General features: G+C 42.6%; 1 protein-coding gene across 2 annotated transcripts in view; it reads left to right on the plus strand.

Annotated features, from left to right (window-relative positions):
- Window positions 1-26,125, plus strand: part of LOC118361038 (collagen alpha-1(XIV) chain) — a 35,326-nt gene that overhangs the window by 692 nt on the left and 8,509 nt on the right. The window contains exons 2-13 of one of the 2 annotated variants that reach the window (XM_052482818.1): window positions 15,330-15,446; window positions 16,857-16,961; window positions 18,616-18,759; window positions 21,228-21,311; window positions 22,295-22,504; window positions 22,990-23,157; window positions 23,478-23,762; window positions 23,967-24,125; window positions 24,233-24,402; window positions 24,566-24,695; window positions 24,861-25,006; window positions 25,095-25,224. In XM_052482818.1, the coding sequence (XP_052338778.1) occupies window positions 15,350-15,446; window positions 16,857-16,961; window positions 18,616-18,759; window positions 21,228-21,311; window positions 22,295-22,504; window positions 22,990-23,157; window positions 23,478-23,762; window positions 23,967-24,125; window positions 24,233-24,402; window positions 24,566-24,695; window positions 24,861-25,006; window positions 25,095-25,224 (1,828 nt within the window). In that variant the 5' untranslated portion in view covers window positions 15,330-15,349. Of the gene's footprint in view, window positions 1-15,329; window positions 15,447-16,856; window positions 16,962-18,615; window positions 18,760-21,227; window positions 21,399-22,294; window positions 22,505-22,989; window positions 23,158-23,477; window positions 23,763-23,966; window positions 24,126-24,232; window positions 24,403-24,565; window positions 24,696-24,860; window positions 25,007-25,094; window positions 25,225-26,125 lie in introns of both variants that reach the window. The other variant, XM_035740754.2, reaches the window with a different exon arrangement.

Consider the following 26,125-nt stretch of genomic DNA (forward strand, 5'->3'; position numbering starts at 1 on the left):
TGTCAGAGGTGCCGGTAGATATGTGAAAGGGCATTAAACAAAGGTGCAGCTCGGAGACCTGCTTCCCAAAGGAGGGTCAGCATGTTTGACTTGGAACCAGAGAGCTGTATATGGGGCTCAGGGCCTGACAATAGTCACCAAAAGCTGTTTTGTGAGAGGCCAAGAAGCAAGCACTGACAGTACAACACCTTATTTCTAGTATAGACTATTATTTGTATCTTTCTGGTATGCACAGGAGAACAGTTTTCATTGCATAACCATAGGCCTACTTTGTTCTGTCCAGTGTCTGACAGACAAGAAGTATGGAAGAAATACGACAGAACCGTCGATTGATTTGCCCTCTACCCCGGTGTGACGAAACATAAAGTTTTACAACAATCAGGCAAGCAGCTACATGTCAAGGCCCTCTGGCTGGAAATGATGAGTGTACTGGACACATATCTAGGAAAATAGTTGTCAAATGTAATCTAGGCCTTTGTCTTCTGCAGAAGAGGGTAAAATAATATTACTGAATATTTAGAAATTTAAAAATGGTTGTTGAACACAGTTTTTCATGTGGACTGGTGCCCATTGCATGCTTAAACATGCACCCAACAGTTTCCTGATACACACACAGCTGTCCTCTCAGTTTAGTGTCTCTTCATGTTAATCAGCCTCACATCACTGCATGCTTTGATGCTGGTGACCCAGTGCTGATGCCCCTCCCTGTCTCCTACCTCAGTCAGACAGACACCTGCAGTATAATGGGTCTTAGAGTGGTGTCTGTCTGTGTAATTAGACCATTCAAATTAGAGGGCTGTCCTAATGGCGGGCAGACAGTATTTAAGCATCTGTACTGTCCTCTGTGTCAGTGGGACTCAGCATTTTCAATGTTCCCATGGGAACAGCGGGGGACACTTGGGGCAGTGATGGGCCTGGTATTAAGGATGATGGTCATTGGCCAGCCAAATGACTGCGGTCACCATAATAAACTTTCGAATAGCATTTAAAAAAATATATATATATGCAGAACCAGTCAAAAGTTTACACATCTACTCATTCAAGGGTTTTGTAGAAATGTATTCATTTCTTTTATTTAACTAGGCAAGTCAGTTAAGAACAAATTCTTATTTACAATGACGGCCTACCAAAAGGCAAAAGGCCTCCTGCGGGGACGGGTGCTGGGATAAAAAAAAATAGTGTGTGTGTATGCATGCATGTACAGTTTAAGTCGGAAGATTACATACACCTTAGCCAAATACATTTAAACTCAGTTTTTCACAATTCCTGACATTTAATCCCAGTAAAGGTTCCCTGTTTTAGGTCAGTTAGGATCACCACTTGTTCTATTTTTGTTTCATCAGACCAGAGGTTATTTCTCCAAAAATACATCACGCAAAGCAGCCACAACTGTCAGTACAAGTGTCCATGATTGAGTCTTTCAATGAAGAGATTGAGATAACTGTCCAGCTTGAGTGTTTGTTGCAGCTCGTTCCAGTATACTAGTGAAATGGGTTGCAAAGGGTCGGAAACTTGAAGGGAAAATTTCCAGAAGTTAAGCTTGGGAGTTTTTCTTAAATTCATCAAAAATGTTAGCTTATAACAGTGAACCTTTTTTGTGGGATACACATACGGCAATTCTAGGTCTTGTGGCATGTTTTGGTTAAACTATCCCCAATTCAATGGAATTGCAACCCTCTGCATGCACAATGCATTCTTCCATCACATGTACAGCTGACTCAAGATCTTGCACACTAATGAGATGCTATTGAGCCCACACTACTACACTGTCTGAGCCAAGGACTACATGCTTTCTGGTAAGGTTTTATTACAATACTGGGTAGTGTGAAAACATTTTATATGACATACATGATTTTCTTGTTAACTAGTAAATAGTAGCCTACAGCAAAGTGTGTTTAAATCATTTTTAACTTGTTAACAACTTCTGCTAGTTCGTTTTTGCTACCATGTGGGTTTTAGCTTGCTTGAGGAGGAGTGTTAATTCACCTGTTAACATACATGTTTCAATTTAAAACATGTATCTTACAAAGGTGTTGTTTAATCTAACTGCTAAAACTATTTATCTGTACATGGAATTGTATTTATTTATTTATTTACAAATTATTTTCTCATCTTTACAGGAAAATGACACAGGCACTATCCGATGTGTGGAAACATTTCACTGCAGCTAATGTAGAAGGAAAAGCTGTGTACATTTGCAAATACTGTGCCAAATCATATGTGAAGAATGCAACAAAAATGCAGAATCACCTGGCCATGTGCATAAAGTTCCCTCAGTGCTCACAACAAGCAACTTCTGACAAAAGTCACTCTACTTCTATTCGAGGTGCAACATTTTGAATCAGACACCTTATCGATAGCAACAGCTCATGGTCCTCCTGGAATCAGAAGTCCTTTTGACTCAATGGAGGATCATAGTCAGATAAATGCTGATGAATGTCTTGCTAAAGCTGTGGATTCAACTTGTTCACCTCTGATGCTCACAGGCAATGTGTATTGGAGGAGATTTCTGAATGTTCTTCGACCCAGCATACACCCCTCCAACCAGACATGCTTTATCTACTTATTTGCTGGATGCAGAGTTCAACAGAGTTCAAGTGAAGGTCAAGTAAATCACAGAGAAAGCAGACTATTGAAATCATCTCTGGTCGAATGTTCGTGGGCAAGGAATAATTAACTACATCATCCCCACCCCTCAACCAGTATTCGACAAGAGCACAGACACAAGGGACAACAAACACACCAGTCTCTACATTGCAGATGAGCTGAAGGCAGTCATCAATGACCTTGGACCACAGAAGGTATTTGCACTGGTGACAGACAATTCTGCGAACATGAAGGCTGCTTGGTCTAAAGTGGAGGAGTCGTACCCTCACATCACACCCATTGAATCTGCTTAAGGACATCATGGCACTGAAAACAATGGACACACTCTACAAGAGAGCCAAGGAAATGTTATTTATTTAACTCGGCAAGTCAGTTAAGAACAAATTCTTATTTTCAATGACGGCCTAGGAATAGTGGGTTAACTGCCTGTTCAGGGGCAGAACGACAGATTTGTACCTTGTCAGCTCGGGGATTTGAACTTGCAACCTTTCGGTTACTAGTCCAACACTAGGCTACCCTGCCGCCCCAATGTTTAGGTACGTGAAGGATCATCAAGTTATAGCAGCAATCTACCTCACCAAGCAAAGTGTGAAGAATAAGAGCACGACATTGAAGCAGCCCAGTAACATCTGTTGGGTTGGTGTTGTCATCATGTTTGACAGTCTCCTGGAGGGGAAGGTGTATCTCAAAGAAATGGCCATATCACAGTCTCCCGATATGGACAGCCCCATCAAGAGGATCTTCCTGGATGATTTATTTTGGGAGAATGTGGTAAGCAGCCGGAAACTCCTGAAACCTATAGCAGTAGCCATTGCATCTTGTCTGATGTTCAGACTCAGCTTGCAGATGTAAGAGAAGAAATCTGTACTGCCCTGCCCACTTTACTGTTGGTCCAAGCAGAGGAAACTGCAGTTCTGAAATGCATCAAAAAGCATTTAGATTTCTGCCTGAAGCAGTGTACATGTTGGACCCCAAGTATGCTGGCAAGAGCATCCTGTCTAGTGCAGAGATTAACAAGGCCAATGGTGCCATCACTATCGTGTCTCTCCACCTTGTCCGGGATGAGGGCAAGGTTCTTGGCAGTCTGGCAAAGTACACTTCCAAGCAAGGGCTTTGGGATGGAGATGCAATGTGGCAGTCGTGCCAACATAAAGTTGAAGTCGGAAGTTTACATACACCTTTGCCAAATACATTTAAACTCAGTATTTCACAATTCCTGAGATTTAATCCTAGTAAAAAGTCCCTGTTTTAGGTCAGTTAGGATCACTACTTTTATTTAAAAAATGTGAAATGTCAGAATAATAGTAGAGGGTGATTTATTTAAGCTTTTATTTCTTTCATCACATTCCCAGTGGGTCAGAAGTTTACATACACTCAATTAGTATTTGGTAGCATTGCCTTTAAATTGTTTAACTCAGGTCAAATGTTTCGGGTAGCCTTCCACAAGCTTCCCATAATCAGTTGGGTGACTTTTGACCCATTCCTCCTGACACAACTGGTGTAACTGAATCAGGTTTGTAGGCCTCCTTGCTCGCACACGCTTTTTCAGTTCTGCCCAGAAATGTTCTATAGGATTGAGGTCAGGGCTTTGTGATGGCCACTCCAATACCTTGACATTGTTGTTTTAAGCCATTTTGCCACAAATGTGGAATTATGCTTGGGGTCATTGTCCATTTGGAAGACCCATTTGTGACCAAGCTTTAACTTCCTGACTGATGTCTTGATGTTGCTTCAATATATCCACATCATTTTCCTGTCTTATGATGCCACCTATTTTGTGACGTACACCAGTCCCTCATGCAGCAAAGCATCCCCACAACATGATGCTGCCACCCCCGTGCTTCACGGTTGGGATGGTGTTCTTCGGGCTTGTAAGCCTCCCCCTTTTTCCTCCAAACATAACGATGGTCATTATGGCCAAACAGTTATATTTTTGTTTCATCAGACCAGAGGACAATTCTCCAAAAAGTAGATGTCCTAACCGACTTGTCAAAACTATAGTTTGTTAATTAACAAGACATTTGTGGAGTGGTTGAAAAACACATTTTAATGACTCCAACCTAAGTGTATGTAAACTTCTGACTTCAACTGTATCTCTTCAGCCACCTGGTGGAAGGAACTTTGTAGATCTGAGGCTCTTTCCCCTGTTGCCTCCATCATCCTCTAAATCCCACCAACATCAGCGCAACTGGTCCTTGTTTGGGAACACACATAACAAAGCACGCAACAGGCTGACCAATACAAGGGTTGAAAAATTGGTGGCCATTCGGGCAAATTTGAGGCTTTTTGAGCCTGACAACGAGGTTGGAAAGTAGTGAAGATGAGACCTCAGTCTGATGTTCAAGTGGTGGACATTGAGGAGGTCCAGGGAGAAGACATGGAAGCCTGAGAGGAAGACAACCAAAGCTTTAGTTTCTAGACTATCATTTTACAGATAAATTGTTTGAAACGTTTTTAGGAGATGGATCGTTGGGATCATTCAATATCCCCTTTTGTTGTTCAGTGAAATCATCCAATGTGAAGTATTAACTCATTTAAGTTAGTTCAATTTGTAAAGTTTTTTACATTTTTTTTATTTCTATTGGAAGGATTTAATAATTTGCAATTATGTTTACTTACGATAACGTAAAAGGTTTCTGTCTCCATATGATATGGTAAATGTATCCAATGCAAAAAACACCTACATTTGAAATGGTATTAATATTCATTTGCATATATTTTCTGTTTTTCTTCAAAGATTCCCACGAAAGTTTCCACCTCTGAATATTCCCCAAAATATGCAGCCCTAATAGTGAAGACATCAAAACTATGAAAGAACACATATGGAATTATTTGTCACTAAAACAAGTTACACATTAAAAAAACAGATTAATCGGACATTTTTTTTTATTAATTAAAAAAAAAACATTTTAAAAGGTTTTCTTTTAAATTATACTTTTTTTTATATATATTTTTATTTAAAAACAAATTATATATATTTTTTTAATTTAAATTATTATTATTTCTTTAAATATTTGTAATAATGACAATTACAATACTGAATGAACAATGAACACTTTTATTTTAACTTAATATAATACATAAATAAAATCAATTTAGTCACAAATAAATAATGAAACATGCTCAATTTGGTTTAAATAATGCAAAAACACAGTTTTGGAGAAGAAAGTAAAAGTGCAATATGTTCCATGTGAAAAAAGAGCTGACGTTTTAAGTTCCTTGCTCAGAACATGAGAACACAAACTGGTGGTTCAATATTCCCAGTTAGGAAGTTTTACACTAGTTATTATCGGACTATTTATTTCTATACCACTTGTATTTCATATACCTATAGTATTGCCAGCCTAATCTAGGGAGTTGATAGGCTTGAAGTCATAAACAGCGCAATGCTTCAAGCATTGCGTAGAGCTGTTGGCAAACGCAGGAAAGTGCTGTTTGAATGAATGCTTACAAGCCTGCTGCCTACCACCACTCAGTCAGACTGCTCTATCAAATATCAAATCATAGACTTAAAATAATAAACACACAGAAATAAGAGCCTTAGGTCATTAATATGGTCAAATCCGGAAAGTATAATTTCAAAAACAAGACATTTATTCTTTCAGTGAAATAAGGAACCGTTCCGTATTTTATCTAACGGGTGGCAACCCTAAGTCTAAATATTGCTGTTACATTGCACAACTTTCAATGTAATGTCATAATTATGTACAATTCTGGCAAGTTAATTACGATGTTTGTTAACAAGAAATAGTCTTCACACAGTTCCCAATGAGCCAGGTGGCCCAAACTGCTGCATATACCCTGGCGCGAATGCGCTTTTGTTATATCATCACCCGTTTGGCGAATTAGGCTGTGATTCGATGATAAATTAACAGGCACCATATTAATTATATGCAATGCAGGACAAGCTAGTTAAACTAGTAATATCATCAACCATATGTAGTTAACTAGTGATTATGTTAAGAATTATTGTTTTTAATAAGATATGTTTAATGCTAGCTAGCAACTTACCTTGACTCCTTGCTGCACTTGCGTAATTGGTGGTCAGCTTGCCACGCAGTCTCCTCGTGGATTGCAATGTAATCGACCATAATTGGCATCCAAAAATGCAGATTACCGATTGTTATGAACTTGAAATCGGCCCTAATTAATCGGCCATGCCGATTAATCGGTCAACCTCTAGTTGGGTTATTGTCCTGTTGAAAAACAAATGAGAGGCCCACTAAGTGCAAACCAGCTGGGATGGTGTATCGCTGCAGAATCCTGTGGTAGCCATGCTCGTTAAGTGTGCCTTAAATTCTTAATAAATCACTGACAGTGTCACTAGCAAAGCACCATCACACCTCCTCCTCCATGCCTCACGGTGGGAACCACACATGCAGAGATTATCCGTTCTTCTACTCTGAGTTTTAGAAAGACACGGCGAGTGGAACCAAACATCTCCAATTTGGACTCCAGACTAAAGGACAGATTTGCCCTACCAAGCAAAAAGGCAGTAACTGCTCATTTGGTCAAATGAGTTCATGTAATTTTTGCTAGATTAAATACATGCTTAATCATGTGGACAAGTATCCTGCCTCTATTGTGGGGGTCATATTAGCAGTGACTGCATAAAGTTACTGTGAAACCAAGGTAAATGATAGCAATTTGTCTCAGTTCTACGCTACGAGCAGTTACTGCCTTCTTGCTTGGTAGGGCCATTGCTCGTTTTTCTTGGCCAAATCAAATGTCTTCTTCTTATTGGTGTCCTTTAGTAGTGTTTTTTGTTGTTGCAGCAAGTCAACCATGAAGGCCTGATTCACACAGTCTCCTCTGAACAGTTGATGTTGAGATGTGTCTGTTACTTGAACTCTGTAGCATTTATTTGGGCTGTGTCTTCTGAGCCTGGTAACTCTAATGAAATTATCGTCTGCAGCAGAGGTAACTATGGGTCTTCCTTTCCTGTGGCGGTCCTCATGAGAGCCAGTGTCATCATAGCACTTGGTTTTTGCGACAGCACAAGGAAACTTTCAATGTTCTTGAACATTTCCAGATTGACTGACCTTCATGTCTTAAAGTAATGATGGACTGTCGTTTCTATTTGCTTATTTGAGCAGTTATTGCCATAATATGGACTTAGCACTATTTGGTAAAATACCATCTTCTGTATACCACCCACACCTTGTCACAACACAACTGATTGGCTCAAACGCATTAAGTAGGAAAGAAATTACACAAATGAACGTTTAACAAGGCACACCTGTTATTGAAATGCATTCCAGGTGACTACCTCATGAAGCTGGTTGAGAGACGGCCGAGAGTGTGCAAAGCGATCATCAAGGCAAAGGGTTGCTACTTTGAAGAATCTCAAATATAAAATATGTGTTTAATTTGTTTAACACTTCTTTGGTTACTACATTATGTGTTATTTAATACTTTTGATATCTCCAATATTATTCTACAATGTAGAAAATAGTCAAAATAAACAAAAACCCAGCAATGAGTAGGTGTCAAGTTTTGGTGAGTATGCAGGTCATGGAAGAACAGGGATATTTTCAGCTTCCAGGAATTGTGTACAGATCCTTGCGACAAAGTCCATTATCATGCTGAAACATGAGGTGATGGCGGCGGATGAATGGCATGACAATTGGCCTCAGGATCTCGTCACGGTATCTTTGTGCATCCAAATTGCCATAGATAAAATGCATTTGTTTGTTGGCCGTGGCTTATGCCTGTCCATACCATAACCACACTGCCACAATGAGGCACTCTGTTCACAAAATTGACATCCGCAAACTACTTGCCCACACAATGACATACACGCCGTCAGCCATCTGTCCGATACAGTTGAAACCTGGATTCATCCGTAAGGCACACTTCTCCAGTGTTCCAGTGGCCATCAAAGGTGAGCATTTGCACACTGAAGATGGTTCCGATGCTGAATTGCAATCAAGTCGAGACCCAGGCTAGGTAGACGAGAACGCAGATGAGCTCCCGGAGAGAGAATTTCTGCACAAGCTGTCAGAAACAAATGTTGTGCAAACCCACTGTTCCAGCAGTTGTCCAGAGGGCTGGCCTCAGATGATCCCACAGGTGAAGAAGCCCGATGTGGAGGTCCTTGGCTGGTGTGGTTCCACATGGTCTGCGGTTGTGAGGCCGGTTGGACATACTGCCAAATTCTCTAAAATAATGTTGGAAGCGGCTTATGGTAGAGAACTGAACATTACATTTTCTGGTGGATTTTCCTGCAGTCAGCATGCCAATTGCACGCTCCTCCAAAACTTGAGACATCTGTGGCATTGTGTTGTGTGACGAAACCGCACATTTTAGAGTGGCCTTATATTGTCCCCAACCCAAATTCGACCTTTCTAGTGATCGTGCTGTTTAATCAGCCTCTTGATATGCCACACCTGTCGGATGGATTATCTTGATAAATGCTCACTAACAGGGATGTAAACAAATTTGTGCAAAAAAACAGCAAATTAAAAACATTGACAGGTCAGGGAATCAGTCTCAAGATCATTAATCAGTGATTTAAAAATAGTTCTTCCAGTTTAAAAGTATTTTGTAAGGCATTCCAAGACAATGGTGCAGAGTACATAAAAGCCCTTTTACCAAATTCAGTTCAGACATTTGGAACAGTTAGCAGGATAACGTCCAGCGAACGAAGAGAGTACCCACCACATTTCAAAACAATAAAAATGCCCAAATATGTATAAAGGTAGTAAACCCAAAATGGCTTTGCCATTGCTTGAGCCACATCAGTAACATTATTTCACAGCAAATCTGCAATAATTTCCACTGTGATGTTCATCACAATACCAGGCAGCCATAGATGCGTTAAAGGAGAATGGATATCAGATGTTCCATTGACCAGATTGGCGCACATCCAACAAATCTGATCTAACAAACAGTTTTATGTATTTATGGATGCCAAGGGAAGCCAGGCTTCCCCAAATATTTGACAAATATATTTGACCATCTTTTCATAATTTTCTATCAATTCACAAGTGGCTGTATCTCACTCGAGAAATCATCTGAACAGTATGTGTATTCCATGTATCTGATGCTGTCTGGAACAAAAGAGTATGACATGTTGCTGCCCTAGCATTTGATTGATTGGCGCCAGCAAGCATTATGTCTCACGTGGTCATTTTTTAAATAAAATAATTAGCCATTCAGTGTTGAGCTGAGCTCAAATGTGGGTTGTCCTGCCACAGCAAAATGACAGTTTGGATTTTGCTTCACACGAATCAAATACCATCCTAAGCAAAATGTCATCATTCTCAGACAAACGTCTGTTTCTGGTCTGCTTGATTTATGTCCTTCAGTAACATGCTTGCTAAATTGGCCCTTTCCTAAGCCATGGATGGAGATTTGGACGTGTGGATTTGGACTTGTGGTTTTGACCTAATTCTCTGTACAGGCCAATGATTATGATGGCGATTCTAATCTAACCATAAATATGCGTATTGTTCCACTGACCTGAGATGAATGAAGGTCAATATGTAGCCTTGTGGGCTCACATTAACTTGCTAGCTAACTTCGCTGGTTCATTTTTGCCCATGTGAGGGAGTTAGGCTACCTAGCTAAAATTATTGTTAGCCTATGAAAACAAAAATGAAAGGTTTACTGAATGGCAGAGCCATAGACCGTTTTGCCAACTTAATTTGTTTTGGTGTCTAAGTTTGTTTTCAGTGTATTAAACTGAGCAAAATATTACCTTGTTGATTATGGTTAAGTTGAAATGGTGCTGGAAGAGTGGAGGCAGTGCTCCTGGTGTCTTTGTGCTGACTTGCGACAACTCTGTGGTTCTAAATCAGTAGCTGTAGTGTAAACTGTCGAGTACATTAACTTTCTTGACCATGCTGCAGGTCAACTGTTTGTTAAGTGCAGTATTTGCCTTGTGGACTTATCCAGAGCAATGTGGCTCTCCGGTTTTGTGATGGGAAAAATGTATGTGTAGTTGAATTTATTCTGCCACTGTGTGACTGTTGTCACGGCCTTATTTTAAATCACGGTGGCATATAAACAAATGGGTTATAGAGCAACTATCACAACAGGCTTTTTATTGTCATCTCAGGAGAACACTCATTGTCCCCGCTGGTTCTTGATGTAGGACCCTCCAGGCCCTCTGGGTTTGGCCAGCAACAACACTTTATGCATTCCCACCATTTCCCCTGATCAGAGCCAGGCTAGACAGGGCCAGTTTGAAGGGCCACCGGCTGCTCCTGATGGCCCCATACTGGCCGAGACAACCATGGTTCAGCCTCCTGTTGTCCCTCCTTTCTGGGACCCCATGGCAGCTGCTGCTGAGACCCGACCTGCACTCTTAGGCTCAGGGATGCCCTGGCATCCGGATCCACTCCACTTCTAGCTTTTGGCTTGGCCCCTGAGATGCGTAAATGGGCAAGTGAAGGCATTTAGGCATTCAGGACAATGTGGTGAACACGTTGTAGAATGACAGGTCTTTCTCCACCAACATGCATCAAATGTGGTGGGGTATATTCTGTACTTGGTGTGAGGGTCATAATGTTGCCCCAGAGTCATGTAATGTACAAACGGTTTTACACTTCTTACAATCACTGATTTATGCAGGCCGAGCAGCATCTGCTTTGAGTGTATTTGGCTACAATTTCGGAGTGCCATGACGATCGCCACCCATTGCTCTCCAAAATGTGTTAAGGGAGCTGGATGCAGATGTCTAACTAAGGCCTGTTCAGTGCCAAATTTGGACCTTGACATGGTGCTGTCAGTACTTGCTAGGCCACCCTTCAAGCTCCTGGGGTTAGTGTCTTTGAAGCACCTTTCCATGAAGGTGGCATTCCTGTTGGCTCTTACCTCTACTAAGAGGGTTAGTGAACTTCATGCTCTTTCAGTGAGCGCTGAATGTTTCAGAGTGGGTGCAGAAAAGGGGAGTGTTATCCTCCGGCCTAACCACTCTTTATTACCTAACCACTCGGTCGTGTCTGACAGACGTGAACCGGCACTTACATTTGTCCGCTGGGTTTTTCCCCAAGTGTGCTGAACCCAGTGAGGACACTAGACACAAGTCAGAAGTTTACATACACCTCAGCTAAATACATTTAAACTCAATTTTAATCCTAGTAAAAATTCCCTGTTTTAGGTCAGTTAGGATCACCATTTTATTTAAAAATGTCGAAATGTCAGAATAATAGTAGAGAGAATGATTTATTTCAGCTTTTATTTCTTTCATCACATTCCCAGTGGGTCAGAAGTTTACGTACACTCAATTAGTATTTGGTAGCATTGCCTTAAATTGTTTAACTTGGGTCAAATGTTTCAGGTAGCCTTACACAAGCTTCCCACACAAGTTTGGTGAATTTTGGCCCATTCCTCCTGATAGAGCTGGTGTAACTGAGTCAGGTTTGTAGGCCTCCTTGCTCGCACACGTTTTTCAGTTCTGCCCACAAATTGTCCATAGGATTGAGGTCAGGGCTTTGTGATGGCCACTCCAATACCTTGACGTTGTTGTCCTTAAGACATTTTGCCACAACTTTGGAAGTATGCTTGGAGTCATTGTCCATTTGGAAACCCATTTGCAACCAAGCTTTAATTTCCTGACTGATGTCTTGAGATGTTGTTTCAATATATCCCCATAACCTTCCGTTCTCATGATGCCATCTATTTTGTGAAGTGCACCAGTCCCTCTTGCAGCAAAGCACCCCCACAACATGAGGCTGCCACCCCCGTGCTTCACAGTTGGGATGGTGTTCTTCGGCTTGCAAGTGTAACAGTATAACTTTAGTCCGTCCCCTCGCCCATACCCGGGCTCGAACCAGGCAGAGCAAGGGGAACCACTACTTCAAGGTCTCAAAGCGAGTGACGTCACCGATGAAACGCTATTAGTGCGCACCACCGCTAACTAGCTAGCCATTTTACATTGGTTACACAAGCCTCCCCGTTTCTCCTCCAAACATAATGATGGTCATTATGGCCAAACAGTTTTATTTTTGTTTCATGCGACCAGAGGACATTTCTCAAAAAAGTAGATGTCCTTACCGAGTTTTAATGACTCCAACCTAAGTGTATGTACACTTCTGACTTCAACTGTACGTTACACAGACTAAGCTGTTAATGTGTTATGTTCACAGGCTCATTTCCAGAACTCCACCGAAAGAGACTCTCATTGTATTGTGGACACTATTACTATAGCGTATCAGCTGTCCGGCTGCTCTGTGCTGCCTCCTGTGGTGGCACATTCTACTAGAGGAGTAGCTACATTGTGGGCCCTGCTCTGAGAGTTCCCCTTGCTAAAATGTGTGCCTCGACCATTTGGACATCGTCTAGCACTTTTGCTAGGTACTATCGAGTCAATGTTGCTGCCGCAAACCAGGTCTGTGGAGGGCCGTGTTTAATGGGGTCAACCGCAGCACTACCCGGTACCCAGGACTAATCTGAAATTCTTACTTTGAATGTATCCTAACGAGCAGAAGGATACCATATTGGAGTGATCCAATAGCTCACTGAACCTTGATTACAGACATAACCTTGGTTGTTAAGAGTCGATGTTAAGGCCAAAACGGACTCAACCACACAAATGCTCGGGCATCACGGCTTCAGGGTTACCACTAGATGGTGCAGCCACAAAGTCTAAATTGGCTCTCATAAAAAATAATTAAAACAAAATGTGCTTTTTGGTCTTAATTTAAGGTTAGCAGTGTGGTTAGGTTTCAAATCTGATTTTAAGAAATAGGCAGGATTTATGACTTTGTGGTAACTAGTGGAGGTCGACTGATTATGATTTTTCAATGCCGATACCGATTTTTATTGAAGGACCAAAAAAAGCTGATCCCGATTAATCGGCCAATATTTTTTTTTTGTAATAATGACAATTACAACAATACTGAAGGAACACTTATTTTTATTGATGTATTATATTAAGTTAAAATCAATTTAGCCTCAAATAAATAATGAAACATGTTCAATTTGGTTTAAATAATGCAAAAACAAAGTGTTGGAGAAGAAAGTAAAAGTGCAATATGTGCCATGTAAGAAAGCTAACGTTTAAGTTCCTTGCTCAGAACATGAGAACATATGAAAGCTGGTGGTTCCTTTTAACATGAGTTTTCAATATATCCAGGTAAGAATTTTTAGGTTGTAGTTATTATAGGAAATATAGGACCATTTCTCTCTATACGATTTGTATTTCATATACCTTTGACTATTGGATGTTCTTATAGGCACTTTAGTATTGCCAGTGTAACAGTATAGCTTCCATCCCTCTCCTCGCCGCTACCTGGGCTCAAACCAGGAACACATCGACAACAGCCACCCTCGAAGCAGCATTACCCATGCAGAGCAAGGGGAACAACTACTCCAAGTCTCAGAGCGAGTGACATTTGAAATGCTATTAGCGCGCACCCCGCTAACTAGCTAGCCATTTCACATCGGTTACACCAGCCTAATCTCGGGAGTTGATAGGCTTGAAGTCATAAACAGCTCAATGCTTGAATGAATGCTTACGAGCCTGCTGGTGCCTACCACCGCTCAGTCCGACTGCTCTATCAAATATCAAATCATAGACTTAATTATAACATAACATATAACACACAGAAATACGAGCCTTTGGTCATTCATCAGGTCAAATCCAGAAACTATCATTTTGAAAACAAAACGTTTATTATTTCAGTGAAATACTGAACCGTTCTTTTTTTTAACTAACGGGTGGCATCCATAAGTCTAAATATTCCTGTTTCATTCATCCTGTTTCACCTTCAATGTTATGTCATAATAATGTAAAATTCTGGCAAATTAGTTCGCAATGAGCCAGGCAGCCCAAACTGTTGCATATACCCTGACTCTACGTGCAATGAACGCAAGAGAAGTGACACAATTTCACCTGGTTAATTTTGCCTGCTAACCTGGATTTCTTTTAGCTAAATATGCAGGTTTAAAAATATATACTTCTGTGTATTGATTTTAAGAAAGGCATTGATGTTTATGGTTAGGTACACATTGGAGCAACGATAAGCACCACAATGATTATATGCAACGCAGGACACGCTAGATAAACTAGTAATATCATCAACCATGTGTAGTTACCTAATGATTATGATTGACTGATTGTTTTTTTTATGAGAAGTTTAATGCTAGCTAGCAACTTACCTTGGCTTACTGCATCCGCGTAACAGGCAGTCTCCTCGTGGAGTGCAATGTATTCAGGTGGTTAGAGCGTTGGACTAGTTAACTGCAAGGTTGCAAGATTGAATCCCTGAGCTGACAAGGTAAAAATCTGTTGTTCTGCCCCTGAACAAGGCAGTTAACCCACTATTCCTAGGCAGTCATTGAAAATAAGAATGTGTTCTTAACTGACTTCACTAGTTAAATAAAGGTGGGAAAAAAACCGTCACAATCGGCATCCAAAAACACCGATTTGTTATGAAAACTTGAAATCGGCCCTAATTAATCGGTTGACTTCTAGTAACTAGTGACGACCCATCTTCAGTCAGCTGTTTGTTCCCAAAGAAATTCAGCATATTTTATTTTTATAGTTATGACTTGTTTTTTTACGGTAATTGTGCCTGTCCAAGTCACACTACCTGCCTTATCCATTTGCTTAAGTGGGTTTCTTCGAGATTAAAGTTTGACAAAATGGCTTTCGACAAACTCTCATTTGTGCTCCCACAGGTTTTGACCTACGCTCAGTACTCACCAATATTGGCAATAATCAAATCGTTATATACTATTAACTATGACCATTGTTTGCCTTCCTTTTTCAGGTTTCTATGTTCTAGTCATCATGCCTCTTCACTGCCAACGACCTGGCTGCCCAGCGCTGATGGGGCCTTTCCTGGTCACTCTCCTGGTGCTAATGAACTCTGGAGTCCATAGCCAAGGTACCATGTACTTCATTACTAGTACATCATCACTACTATGTATCAGATCATGTTTGTACCATGTGACCATAGTATTCAATGGATATGTTGCTCTAGCTGTAGAAGCATACAAATCCCCTGGCATTGTGCAACCTCTCTAGACTGACATGTAAGATGTCTGTCTGACATGCAGACTTATGTTAGCAATTACACAAACTCTCAGGACACTAATGTGAACTCATTCACTCCTTTTTGTTGCACACACACACACACACACACACACACACACACACACACACACACACACACACACACACACACACACACACACTAAGCCGTTTATGTCCAATAATCATATAATATAATAATGACTGGATAATATTATTGGCTGATATTAGCCATAGGTTTAAACAAAACAATTAATTTAGCCAGATTTTTCAGTGTACCTTTTTTTAATGTTTCATTATCAGTATGCAACATTACTCCCTCAGAGCTCCCAGTGCAGTGATGACTGATCTCTGGGCTGTTGTTGTTATTCATGGGAGTGCGGGGCATTGACCCCAGTCTCCAGATCCCCTCTGATCCTCTGCCAGAACTAGATGCAGAGACAGTGGGACACTACTAAAGCATTTCCATGTGAACAGAGACCCTTGCCCCTTACCCCTGTCCCAGCCCCCACCTCCCCAAATGAAGACTGTGCCTAAAGTCAGGCATCAACAGTAAGTGCTATGATTCATATCTGCACTCCTCTACAATGTCTTCGGTTTTCCCCATGACGTTGTGTATAAGGTGCCTTCAAAATGACCTTCAACCTTAGGCCCTAAACGGATTTCCTGTCCCTCTTGCTATCCCAGTGGAGAACACAAGGCCTGCTTTGAGCAGACAGGGGCAGCTGGAGAGGAGAGAGGAGGACAGAGAGTGACACATGAAAGAAGAGGATTGTTGGGAATCCCCCGTTGGAAATTATGTAGATGACCTGAAAACAAGAGACTGATTTGATTAGTGAAGGAGGAATAGGGATTTAATGTCTGAAAAAGGTTTAGAACTTACTAATAAATTCATTTTGGGGGGGAATTTCTTTGATCTTAGAACAGCCCACCACCCCTGCAACCCCCCCCACCACCACCCCCCATTGCCAAGTTCACCGCTATACTCGTACCCAGAATCAGTTCCACGGCAGAGAAACAGCTCAGTTGGCCTCTCACAACAAGTAATCACTGCATAGATGTTCATGTTTCAAGTGCCTCGTGTTGATTATGCTTTTGTCTGTGAGAGACAAAAATCAGTTGTTCCAATCACAAGTTGATTGTTTTGTGCTCTGGCGGGTACACGTCTGAATAGCAGTCTGATTGTTGATTTGTCTGATTGATTTGATGTTAGATGTGGACCTATTCCTAACGTGGGTGCGCATATGTGTTGGCTACACTGCAGGGCGTCTGAAGCTGACAGTGCTGTCTCAGGATCGGCTGCAGATGAAGTGGAAGGAGGCTGAAGGGCCGGTCCAGGGATACAAGGTCCGCGTGAAGCCCATCTCAGGTGAGCCAGCAGTACTGGTGTGTACTGTGAGGTTGATTCTAACTAAGAGTTGACAGTGTTGGGTCAGGATGACTCAAAGCTGGAATCCTTAATGGTGAAACTGTCACGTCTGTTTGCGATATTAAAACAGAAAGAAGTTACTGCAGACAACTAACAGTGGTTTTCTTTCCTCTGAAGGCATTGCACGCGCGTTAGAACAGCAGCATATGTACCTCAGCATATGTACAGCATTTGTCTTTTTTTTACACTGATTAGCGATGCACTCCACCTCTGGTTTGTCAACAAAACAAAACCGATAATGGCCATGGGGGGCAGACGGTGATGCTGTTTTCCCCTACGATACTACGGATGACATATTTAACCAAGACCACATTTTATTTGTTTTTTTAAACATTTATTTAACTAGGTAAGTCTGTTAAGAACACATTCTTATTTACAATGACGGCGTAGGAACAGTGGGTTAACTGCCTTGTACTTACAGTATATAGAGGCAATTTTAGTGCTGGACTAATGTGCAGTATATTATTACCCAAATGAAAGTGAATTAACTATAGGTAAGTGCCTCCATTTTTTTCCCATTGTATTTTCTTTTATTTGCCTGTTTTTGAATGATTTTCCAGAACCCTACAATTTCCCACCCAGCTGCCTGTTTCTCCACAATAAAGCTGCCAAGCTGTCCCTCCCACTTAACTCCATGCCATCTGGAGCCAGAGTTGATCAAAGCACGGGCCACTGGCTAGTAAACACCTCCTCACTCTAATTCAGTTGGAAACCGTTCATTGGTCAATCTGACCGAGCCACAGGGTACAAGGGCTACTCTGGTTAGCTTGACATCTCTCCTTTTGTACTACTTATACAACTCTCTTTTATTTACATTCTCGTGTTATATAATAAATAGGTGTGAAACATTATTTCAAGAGTATATTCTCATTGTGTCAGCTCTCTGTCCACCCCCCTCCCCTTCCTCATTTGTTTCTCACTGTCATATTATCTTTTATTTTATCTCCAGTTCTCTGTCATAGCTGTGTCCAGACAGGTCTGTGATGGTAAGACTCAGAAACGGTTAACAGTGAAACAGACATGAGACATGCCTGCTTACCCTGCAGCTCTCTAGAGGGAGATGAGGAGATAGGGGGGAACAGAGCAAGAGCGGAGGGGACCACTTTGAAAGAAGCACAAGGAGACATTAGGGATTTTGGAGAGATGGGGATGATGATGATGATGAAGAGATGTGGCAGTGGACTAGAAGAGGGGGAAAAGGAGTATAGTATATCTGGCTCAGTTGATGTTGTAAACAAAGCCTCAAGGAACAATTGATCTTTTTGATGTTTTAGCTGCTGCCGTGTGAACACACCTGGCTGTGGAGGCTCTCACCTGATTGCTTAGGGAGATATGCTGTGGTTTATCCAACCACCTTCTGGGTCATGACTCACACATTCTTTTTATAGAACAGTCGTCTCTCTTCCTTGTCGAGTTGTTGCCTTTTTATGAAAACGCACATATTAAAAATATATATATATTATTGTGCTCACTATCTCTTTCTACCATTTGTTGTGGTAACAGCAGCTGTATGTGTGTCTCTCTCAGTTGCTCTCTCACTTCTGCAAGAATCTGAGAGACTGTCTGTGATATGTTCGATGTCTCTGTCCTCCAGAGGTACCCCAGCCGGAGCTGATGCTGACGACCACGCGTGGCCGGGCCACAGTGGCAGGTCTGGACTCCAGCCAGGAATACGCCCTCCAGGTCCTAGTGCTCAACGGCACACTGGAGAAACTCATCGCCAAGAGACGCTTCACCAGTAAGAGACGGCAGGGGAGAGGGAGTGTTGAACAGGAAGGAGAGGCGAGGAGGAAGAACCGAGGGGTGAATGAATGCAGAGGACTTAAAAGAGGGAGATTAAATGATGTTAGGAGGAATGTAATGGCGGAGGGAGTTTGGAAAGGTGGAGATTAATAATGAGTAGGATTAGTATAGAGGAAGCAAAGACTATGAAATGAAGGGTGTGAAGGACAGGAGGAAGATGGATAAAGAGCCAGAGAGGGAGAGTTTACAGTAAGGGGGGGCTGGAGGGAGAGAGTGTTCGATAGAGTGGGAGGTTAGGTGAATGTTTGGAATGACCGTTATGGTGAAATGAGAGCGAGAAGGAAAGAGTAACTGATGTTAGAGAAAGATGACCACTATCCGGAGGAGGAGAGAGTGAAGGGCACAGCAAGGGAGAGCTGTACAGATGCAAAGATCAAGAGTGACGACATAGGCCCTCATGCCCACTAGTGTAGGCCTGTGTCTCATGCCCACCACTGTAGGAATTCTCAAAGCATTAAGGGAATTTTGCGAATTCCCATAAAAATCGCAGTTGACCTCAGTGGGATTTACCAAATTCACTTTATCTTTGGTCGGTGAACTGGTCATTACAAAGCAACTGTTATTCTCTGTCAGGTAACAACACATTATGCCTGTGGGTTGAAAAAAAGCAGCCTTTATAGACAGTACTCCCCCCCCCCACAGTTATTTGGGAATTTCTAAATACCTGTGTGCCTTTGACATTTGAATGTGTGCGAACACTTCCGTATCATTCCATGTAACCACACACACACACACCTATCAGCCTTTCTTTCACAAGGGACTGTCTGTAATTGAGACATTTTAAGAGTATTCTTGCAAAATTACAGGTTGTGATTATTGCGGGAGGGAGACAGAAGCTAGGTTTCCATCCAATTGACGACAGATTTACATGCAAATATTCTAGAATCTGGATAGAAACAATGTCTTAATTTTCCCTCCAGAGATGTTGCCATCAAATTGACTTGTTGCAGTTGAAAGGGTGTGTGTGATGTAGTCCACATAAAATGCTTTTTGCTGTTAATTTCCCACTTACCGAATTAAAAAATACAAGTTAAATGGGTTTCCATCGCATTTTCAACACTACTGATGGTTTTCTCACAGAAAAATGTTCGTTTTAGATTGCAAGTGTGCCCACTCTGGTATTGGCATGTCAACAGCGCTGTACATGATGCGATTGTTATTAGGGATAACGGAGCAAGATTATTTTTATTTGTCAAACTGCAGCCAAGCCTCAATTATCATGTCACCAGAATAAGACCATCGATATTTATTGTAAAGGAGCATCAAGCTCATCACCTTGCAATTTCACCGCATTGTGAAGTTCATAATTTCTTTCCAGGGGCTCAACTTTGTTTTTAAAAGTGTAGGGGACATAAATTATAATAATTATTATTCAGTTTGATTAACACTCCAAACAGCCTACCCGACCGCTCGGAGGCGTCCGCATGGTCCTAACGCACACATTTGCCTGGTTTTGTGTCACATTCCAATGATAAACTGGTGGGGACAAAAATGCAATTTCACAATGTGGGGGGACATGTCCCTCCCCTGTCCTAGTGAAAGTTGTGCCCATATTTATTTCATCTGTAGCCTAATAAATTGCATGCTTTCCTGAGTCGTAGTGGGAGGACCACACACCATGTCATCGCGTGACTCCCAAGTTTACTTCGATATGATGGTTATTATTTCAATATTTGTGTATAAAAGCGTTTCCACCGACACAAAAAGATCCCACCTTGTCTAGTGTATTTTGTTTATGTTGACATTTGGAAAGTTTATGTAAAAAAAAATCTGTTTCTGTCAGGCAAATGTCATGAATTTTTTAAAATTCAATATACTTTAGTCGCATAAAAAGGTTGGATGGAAACCTGGTTTATGTAAAAAGCTGTTTTAGGAACAAAATGCCCTTCAAAATATGTTTTATTGCTGCCAGCCTTTCAGTGATAGTGGGTTACTGTGTCAATGGAAGCGCGTTGGGACAAGTCAGACGTTGGTGTTGACTTGAAAACGTCTGGCTATCATTCAATGATGATCCTAGTCTGGGAGCTCCTTCCTGGCCTCTTCTCAAACCCCCAGCCCCACTTGTTATTTCCATAGAAATGTCATACTTGTTTTCTGTCGCACTTACCGTTTTCTCGAGGCAACATTTGCCCTTTTCCCGGCGCTGTGTATGTGCTGCCATTTATTTTTGTCAAGCTCTGCATAAAATGATATGTTTTACAATGTACAATTATTTTAGATTCATATACTCATCTGCTGCTCTACATTTCTCCTTTCTTTCTCAATTCGGACTCTTTCCTCTGCCTCTCCTTCCCGTTCAACCACCGCTGTCATTTCTCTTCCATCTTTTCCTCCTTCATTTGTCTCTCCATGGCTCTATTTCCTCTCTTCTGTCCTTCTGCTCTCCTCTCTCTGTCCTGCCAGTTGAGGGCTTGCGAGAGGAGGAGTTGGTCCGTAGTGGCAGTCGAGAACAGCGGCGGAAGGCCCTACCAGGGGGGTCAGGGTCAGGTGAGCTGGATGACCCCATAGAGGCCCTGGTAGCTGTACCCACTGTGGTCTACCATGAGCCGGCAACCACCACCACCACCACTACAGGTAGGGGGTGTTCTCACCCAGGGAGTGCTTTTAGGTCAAAGGATTTTACACGGTAGAGCAGGGCTATTAAAATCTTAACCTATGAGGTCGAGAGTGCCACTGTTTTTCTGTTATACTTGATAATTAATTGAACCTACCTACAGGGCTAAATCAGTCTCTGATTATAATGTTTTTTAGGTCCAGATTTGAATTTGACGGCAATAGAGCAATGCCCAGGAACCTTACTCTGGCCAATAAGCACTGAAGTTAATATAATGGTCATCCTCAATCAGTTCTGCAAGTGATGTGCTGTTACAGGATTTTATGTTCCGAGTGTTATTTCACTTCCTGTTTACTGTCGTGATTGTATACGTCACACTACAGTGCTGTTGGCAAAAGGTTTGATAATTGCTTTGTTTGTGGGTGGCAACAGTGGCACTTAGAGAAAATACAAAACACAACCCCCTCACATCCTCCCCATAGTTGATATTGTGTTCTCCTCTCTGTTTCGCCATGGGCTCTGTCATTATGTGTGTTTAACTGGCAGGGTGGGGGTAGGAGCCTGGAGAGGCGCCTGCGTTGTCACACTAGGTCTGTAATGAGAGCGCTGATGCAGTGCCACAGCTGTAAGCTGCCCTGTCCAGCATGGGAGATGGACTGCACTGGAGAGAAACATGGCTGAGAGGCAACAGGGAGTGGACATGGGGTGTGGGCTAAGAGACGGTGCAAAGGGTTTTACGAGTTCCCTGTATCTTAACAATGTCTCAGAAGAACTGGAGATGGGATATTACTATGGCCTATTCCTGAATGTTTGTCATCATATATCAACTGGTGGCCTGAAATAATCATGCTGTTGGAATTTCTGTCGTAGACGTTGTTTCTCTAACACTACCAACTGTCAAATTGTGTATCTGTAGAACCTCCAACTACTCCAGAAACAACTACCCAGAATAATGAGTTGGTGACAGAGAAGGCTCCCAAAGAGAAGAGGAAGAGGAAGAAAGAGAAGGATCGCTCCAAGGTGGACAATAAGGAGGAGCAGGGGACAACTCAGGGGAAACCAGTAGAGGATGAGAACTCTGACAGGGAGAAAGTCAGGAAGACAATCCCCACCCAGCCTGTCACAGGTACACTAACTCCCGTCCATCCCACCGACAACAAACCGTTTGTAAAAACACTACTACTACACTAAAAACACTGTTACTTCAAGATGTACCAGACAAAATGTTTTTGTTTAAAAAGCCTATGTATGTATTTTCAGTGTTGTAAGTGAAGTACCTTATTTAGAGCCCATAGTATGCACACTCTTCTAGCGCTAAAGGATAAAGTTAAGTCCGAGAAGAGGAGTTCTGGCGTTACTTTGTCATCCTCAGCACTGCAATCATAGAACAAAATATTCCAGTGAGTGGCAATTTCCGATCTGATGACAGCGTTTCCCGAGGAGGGGAGCACAGAGAGGACAGGATAATGATAGGGCCTCTGGAGCAGAAATGTCCTTGCACTCTCCTGTATTCCTCTGTAACACACACACACATACCTACTACTAATGCATTTTCCTTAGTTTGGATCAGCCAGTTTTCTTGATTTTAAGAGTGTTTCTTCGTTAATCCAGTGGTGTCCACTCGGAAGGCCTTTGAGTGTGACACGACCGCAGCCGCTGACGTGGTCATGTTGGTGGACGGCTCCTGGAGCATTGGACGCACCAACTTCAGACGTGTCAGGGACTTCCTGGAGGGTCTAGTCACGCCTTTCCATATCGGCCCAGACAGGGTGCAGATAGGTGAGGCACAGCAGACTGTTTCTGCTGAATTAGCGTTTTGGGTTTCTTATGAAAGGGTGTGTGATTTGATCTCATAATTAATATAATAATAAGCCACATATATAAGACGTCCCCGGGCAGATGTCTTTTGATCTTAATGGTTCTGTTTTGTGCACTTTCTTTCATCTAAATCCTGGTGGTTTTGGCCCCTTTCCTGTTTCTGCAGCTGTAAATACTCAACCTATAACAGTACTCGCCTCTGTTAGGTTTTTACTTCCCGGGACACCAATAACTGTCGTGTGGAGTGATATTACCAGTTTATTGCCCCTCTGTTTCCCCAGCCCTTTCTCAGTACAGTGGAGACCCTCGCACTGAGTGGCAGCTCAACAACTTCACTACCAAAGAGCAACTGCTGGAGGCTGTCAGGAACTTCAGATACAAGGGCGGCAACACCTTCACGGGCCAGGCTCTGCTGCATGTCCTGGAGGAGAACCTGAGACACGAGTCGGGGGCGAGGCCGGACACCCCTCGTATCCTGATCCTCCTGACGGATGGGAAGTCACAGGATGACGCCATCGCTGCAGCCAACCGGCTGAAGAACACCGGCGTGGAGATCATTGCCGTAGGTGAGATCTACCCTGGTGGTGCAGCCTGTTACTCTTGAGGGTTTAGTTTGCATAATGGAGAGTAGCGGAAGTACAGGAGTTTGTGTGGCTTTGTTTGTTTGTTTTTTGCATGTTATTTCTGCTTGGTTGTGTTTGTCAGTAATTTGTGTGTCTGTTCAGGAATGTATTGCCGTGTGAAATAAGGACTGTGCCTGTGTCTTTCAGGTGTAAAGAACGCAGACGAATCAGAGCTGAGGCAGGTGGCGTCTGAGCCTCTGGAGATCAATGTCTACAATGTGAATGACTTCCCTCTGCTCAGCAAATTGGTGGACCGACTGGTGCACATCCTCTGTGGGAAGATAGAGGAGCGCAGCATTGCTAAGAGTGAGTTTAGTATTTCAGTACATTCATCCGTATGTTTATACAAACTCTTACGAAACTTTCTGTGAGGAAATACCAAGTAGTTTCCTCATTCTCTGTTTACTGCGTAGGAAACGAAAGGCCGACAGAGGACCCTGTGCTCTACTACCCAAGCCCCACAGACCTGGAGTTCTCTGATCTGGGCCCCAGGGAGGTGCAGCTGAGCTGGACTGGACCTACCCGACCTGTCCTGCAGTACAGAGTGGTGTTCCACAGCGCCGAGGGACAGAGCCCACAGGAGGTCCGAGATGGACGGAATGTTCTCATGAATGTCTGCATTTACAAGTCATTGCAGTTATGAAGCTCAAGATCTTTTGTCATGGAAATAAATCAGTTGTGTCAACATGTAGCTATTTGGTGGTTTTGGCTGTGAGTGACTTGATCTGTGTGGCGTCTGTGTTCAGGTGGTTGTGAATGGGACCGTCTCCAGTGTTCTGCTGGGTGGACTCTCCTCCCAGACCCACTACCACATATCAATCTTTCCTGTCTACGATGACAACGTTGGTCTGGCCCTCAGAGGGACCATCACCACATGTAAGGCAGAACCCATCTGCCACATTTCTCACACATCATGTACTTCATAATGCAAATAACTCGACGAAACCGTGGAAATAATTTCTGATGCATTCGCTCTACGGTGGAAATAACTTCTGATACATTCCCTCTACCCTCTCTTTCTCTCCTCTCCTGGATCATCAGTGCCCCTGGCCATGCCAGAGGGTCTGGAGGTGACCCCCTCGTCCCCCAGCAGTCTGAGGGTGCGTTGGGGTGCCACCGCGGGGGCCACTCAGTATATGGTTCTCTACTCCTCCCTCAGCCACGGAGAGCCCGACGATGCCAAGGAGGTGAGGTTACTGGAGGATGGCAGAGTGACGTGTGTAATATGTTGATGTGTTTCTTAGGATCATTTTGTGTATTAAATCCCTGTCCCAGGTGAAGTTTGGGGCAGACCAGACTGATGTGATGCTGGGTGGTCTGATACCAGTGACAGACTACTCTGTCACCCTGTATGCCCTGTATGACGAGGACCCCAGCGACCCTGTCACCGCTATCGCCACCACATGTGAGGAGGATGTTATCACTGCCTATTATTAATTAACATTCAATCCATTTATCCATTTATTTTTCGGTGTCATTTCTTTTTTCTCCCCAATTTCGTGATATCCAATTGCGATCCAATTACGATCTTGTCATCACTGCAACTCCCCAACTCCGCCTCAAGGAGTTGCTAGAGCGCGATGAGCCAAGTAAATCCATCGTAAAACGGACTATCCTGCCGATCCTTGACTTCGGCGATGTAATTTGCAAAATAACCTCAAACTCTACTCAGCAAATTGGATGCAGTCTATCACAGTGCCATCTGTTTTGTCACCAAAGCCCCATACACTACCCGCCACTGCGACCTGTATGCTCTCGTTGGCTGGCTCTCGCTTCATATTCGTCGCCAATCCCACTGGCTCCAGGTCCATCTATAGGTCTTTTGCTAGGTAAATCCCCGCCTTATCTCAGCTCACTGGTCACCATAGCAGCACCGACTCATAGTACGCACTCCAGCAGCTATATCTCACTCGTCTCCCCCAAAGCCAATTCCTCCTTTGGCCGCCTTCCGTTCCAGTTCTCTGCTGCCAATGACTGGAACGAATTGTAAAAATCACTGAAGCTGGACACCCATACCCTCACTAACATTAAGCACCAGCTGTCAGAGCAGCTCACAGATCACTGCACCTGTACATAGCCCATCTGTAAATAGCCCATCCAACTCCCTCATCCCCATACTGTTATTTATTATTTATTTATTTTTTTGCTCCTTTGTATCCCAGTATCTCTACTTGCACATTCATCTATCACTTCAGTGTTTAATTGCTAAATTGTAGTTATTTCGCTACTATGGCCTATTTATTGCCTTACCTCCCTTATCCTACCACATTTACACACACTGTATATAGACTTTTTCTCTATTGTGT

The sequence above is a fragment of the Oncorhynchus keta genome, chromosome 28 (genome assembly GCF_023373465.1).
Source record: "Oncorhynchus keta strain PuntledgeMale-10-30-2019 chromosome 28, Oket_V2, whole genome shotgun sequence".
NCBI classification, from domain to species: Eukaryota; Metazoa; Chordata; class Actinopteri; order Salmoniformes; family Salmonidae; genus Oncorhynchus; species Oncorhynchus keta.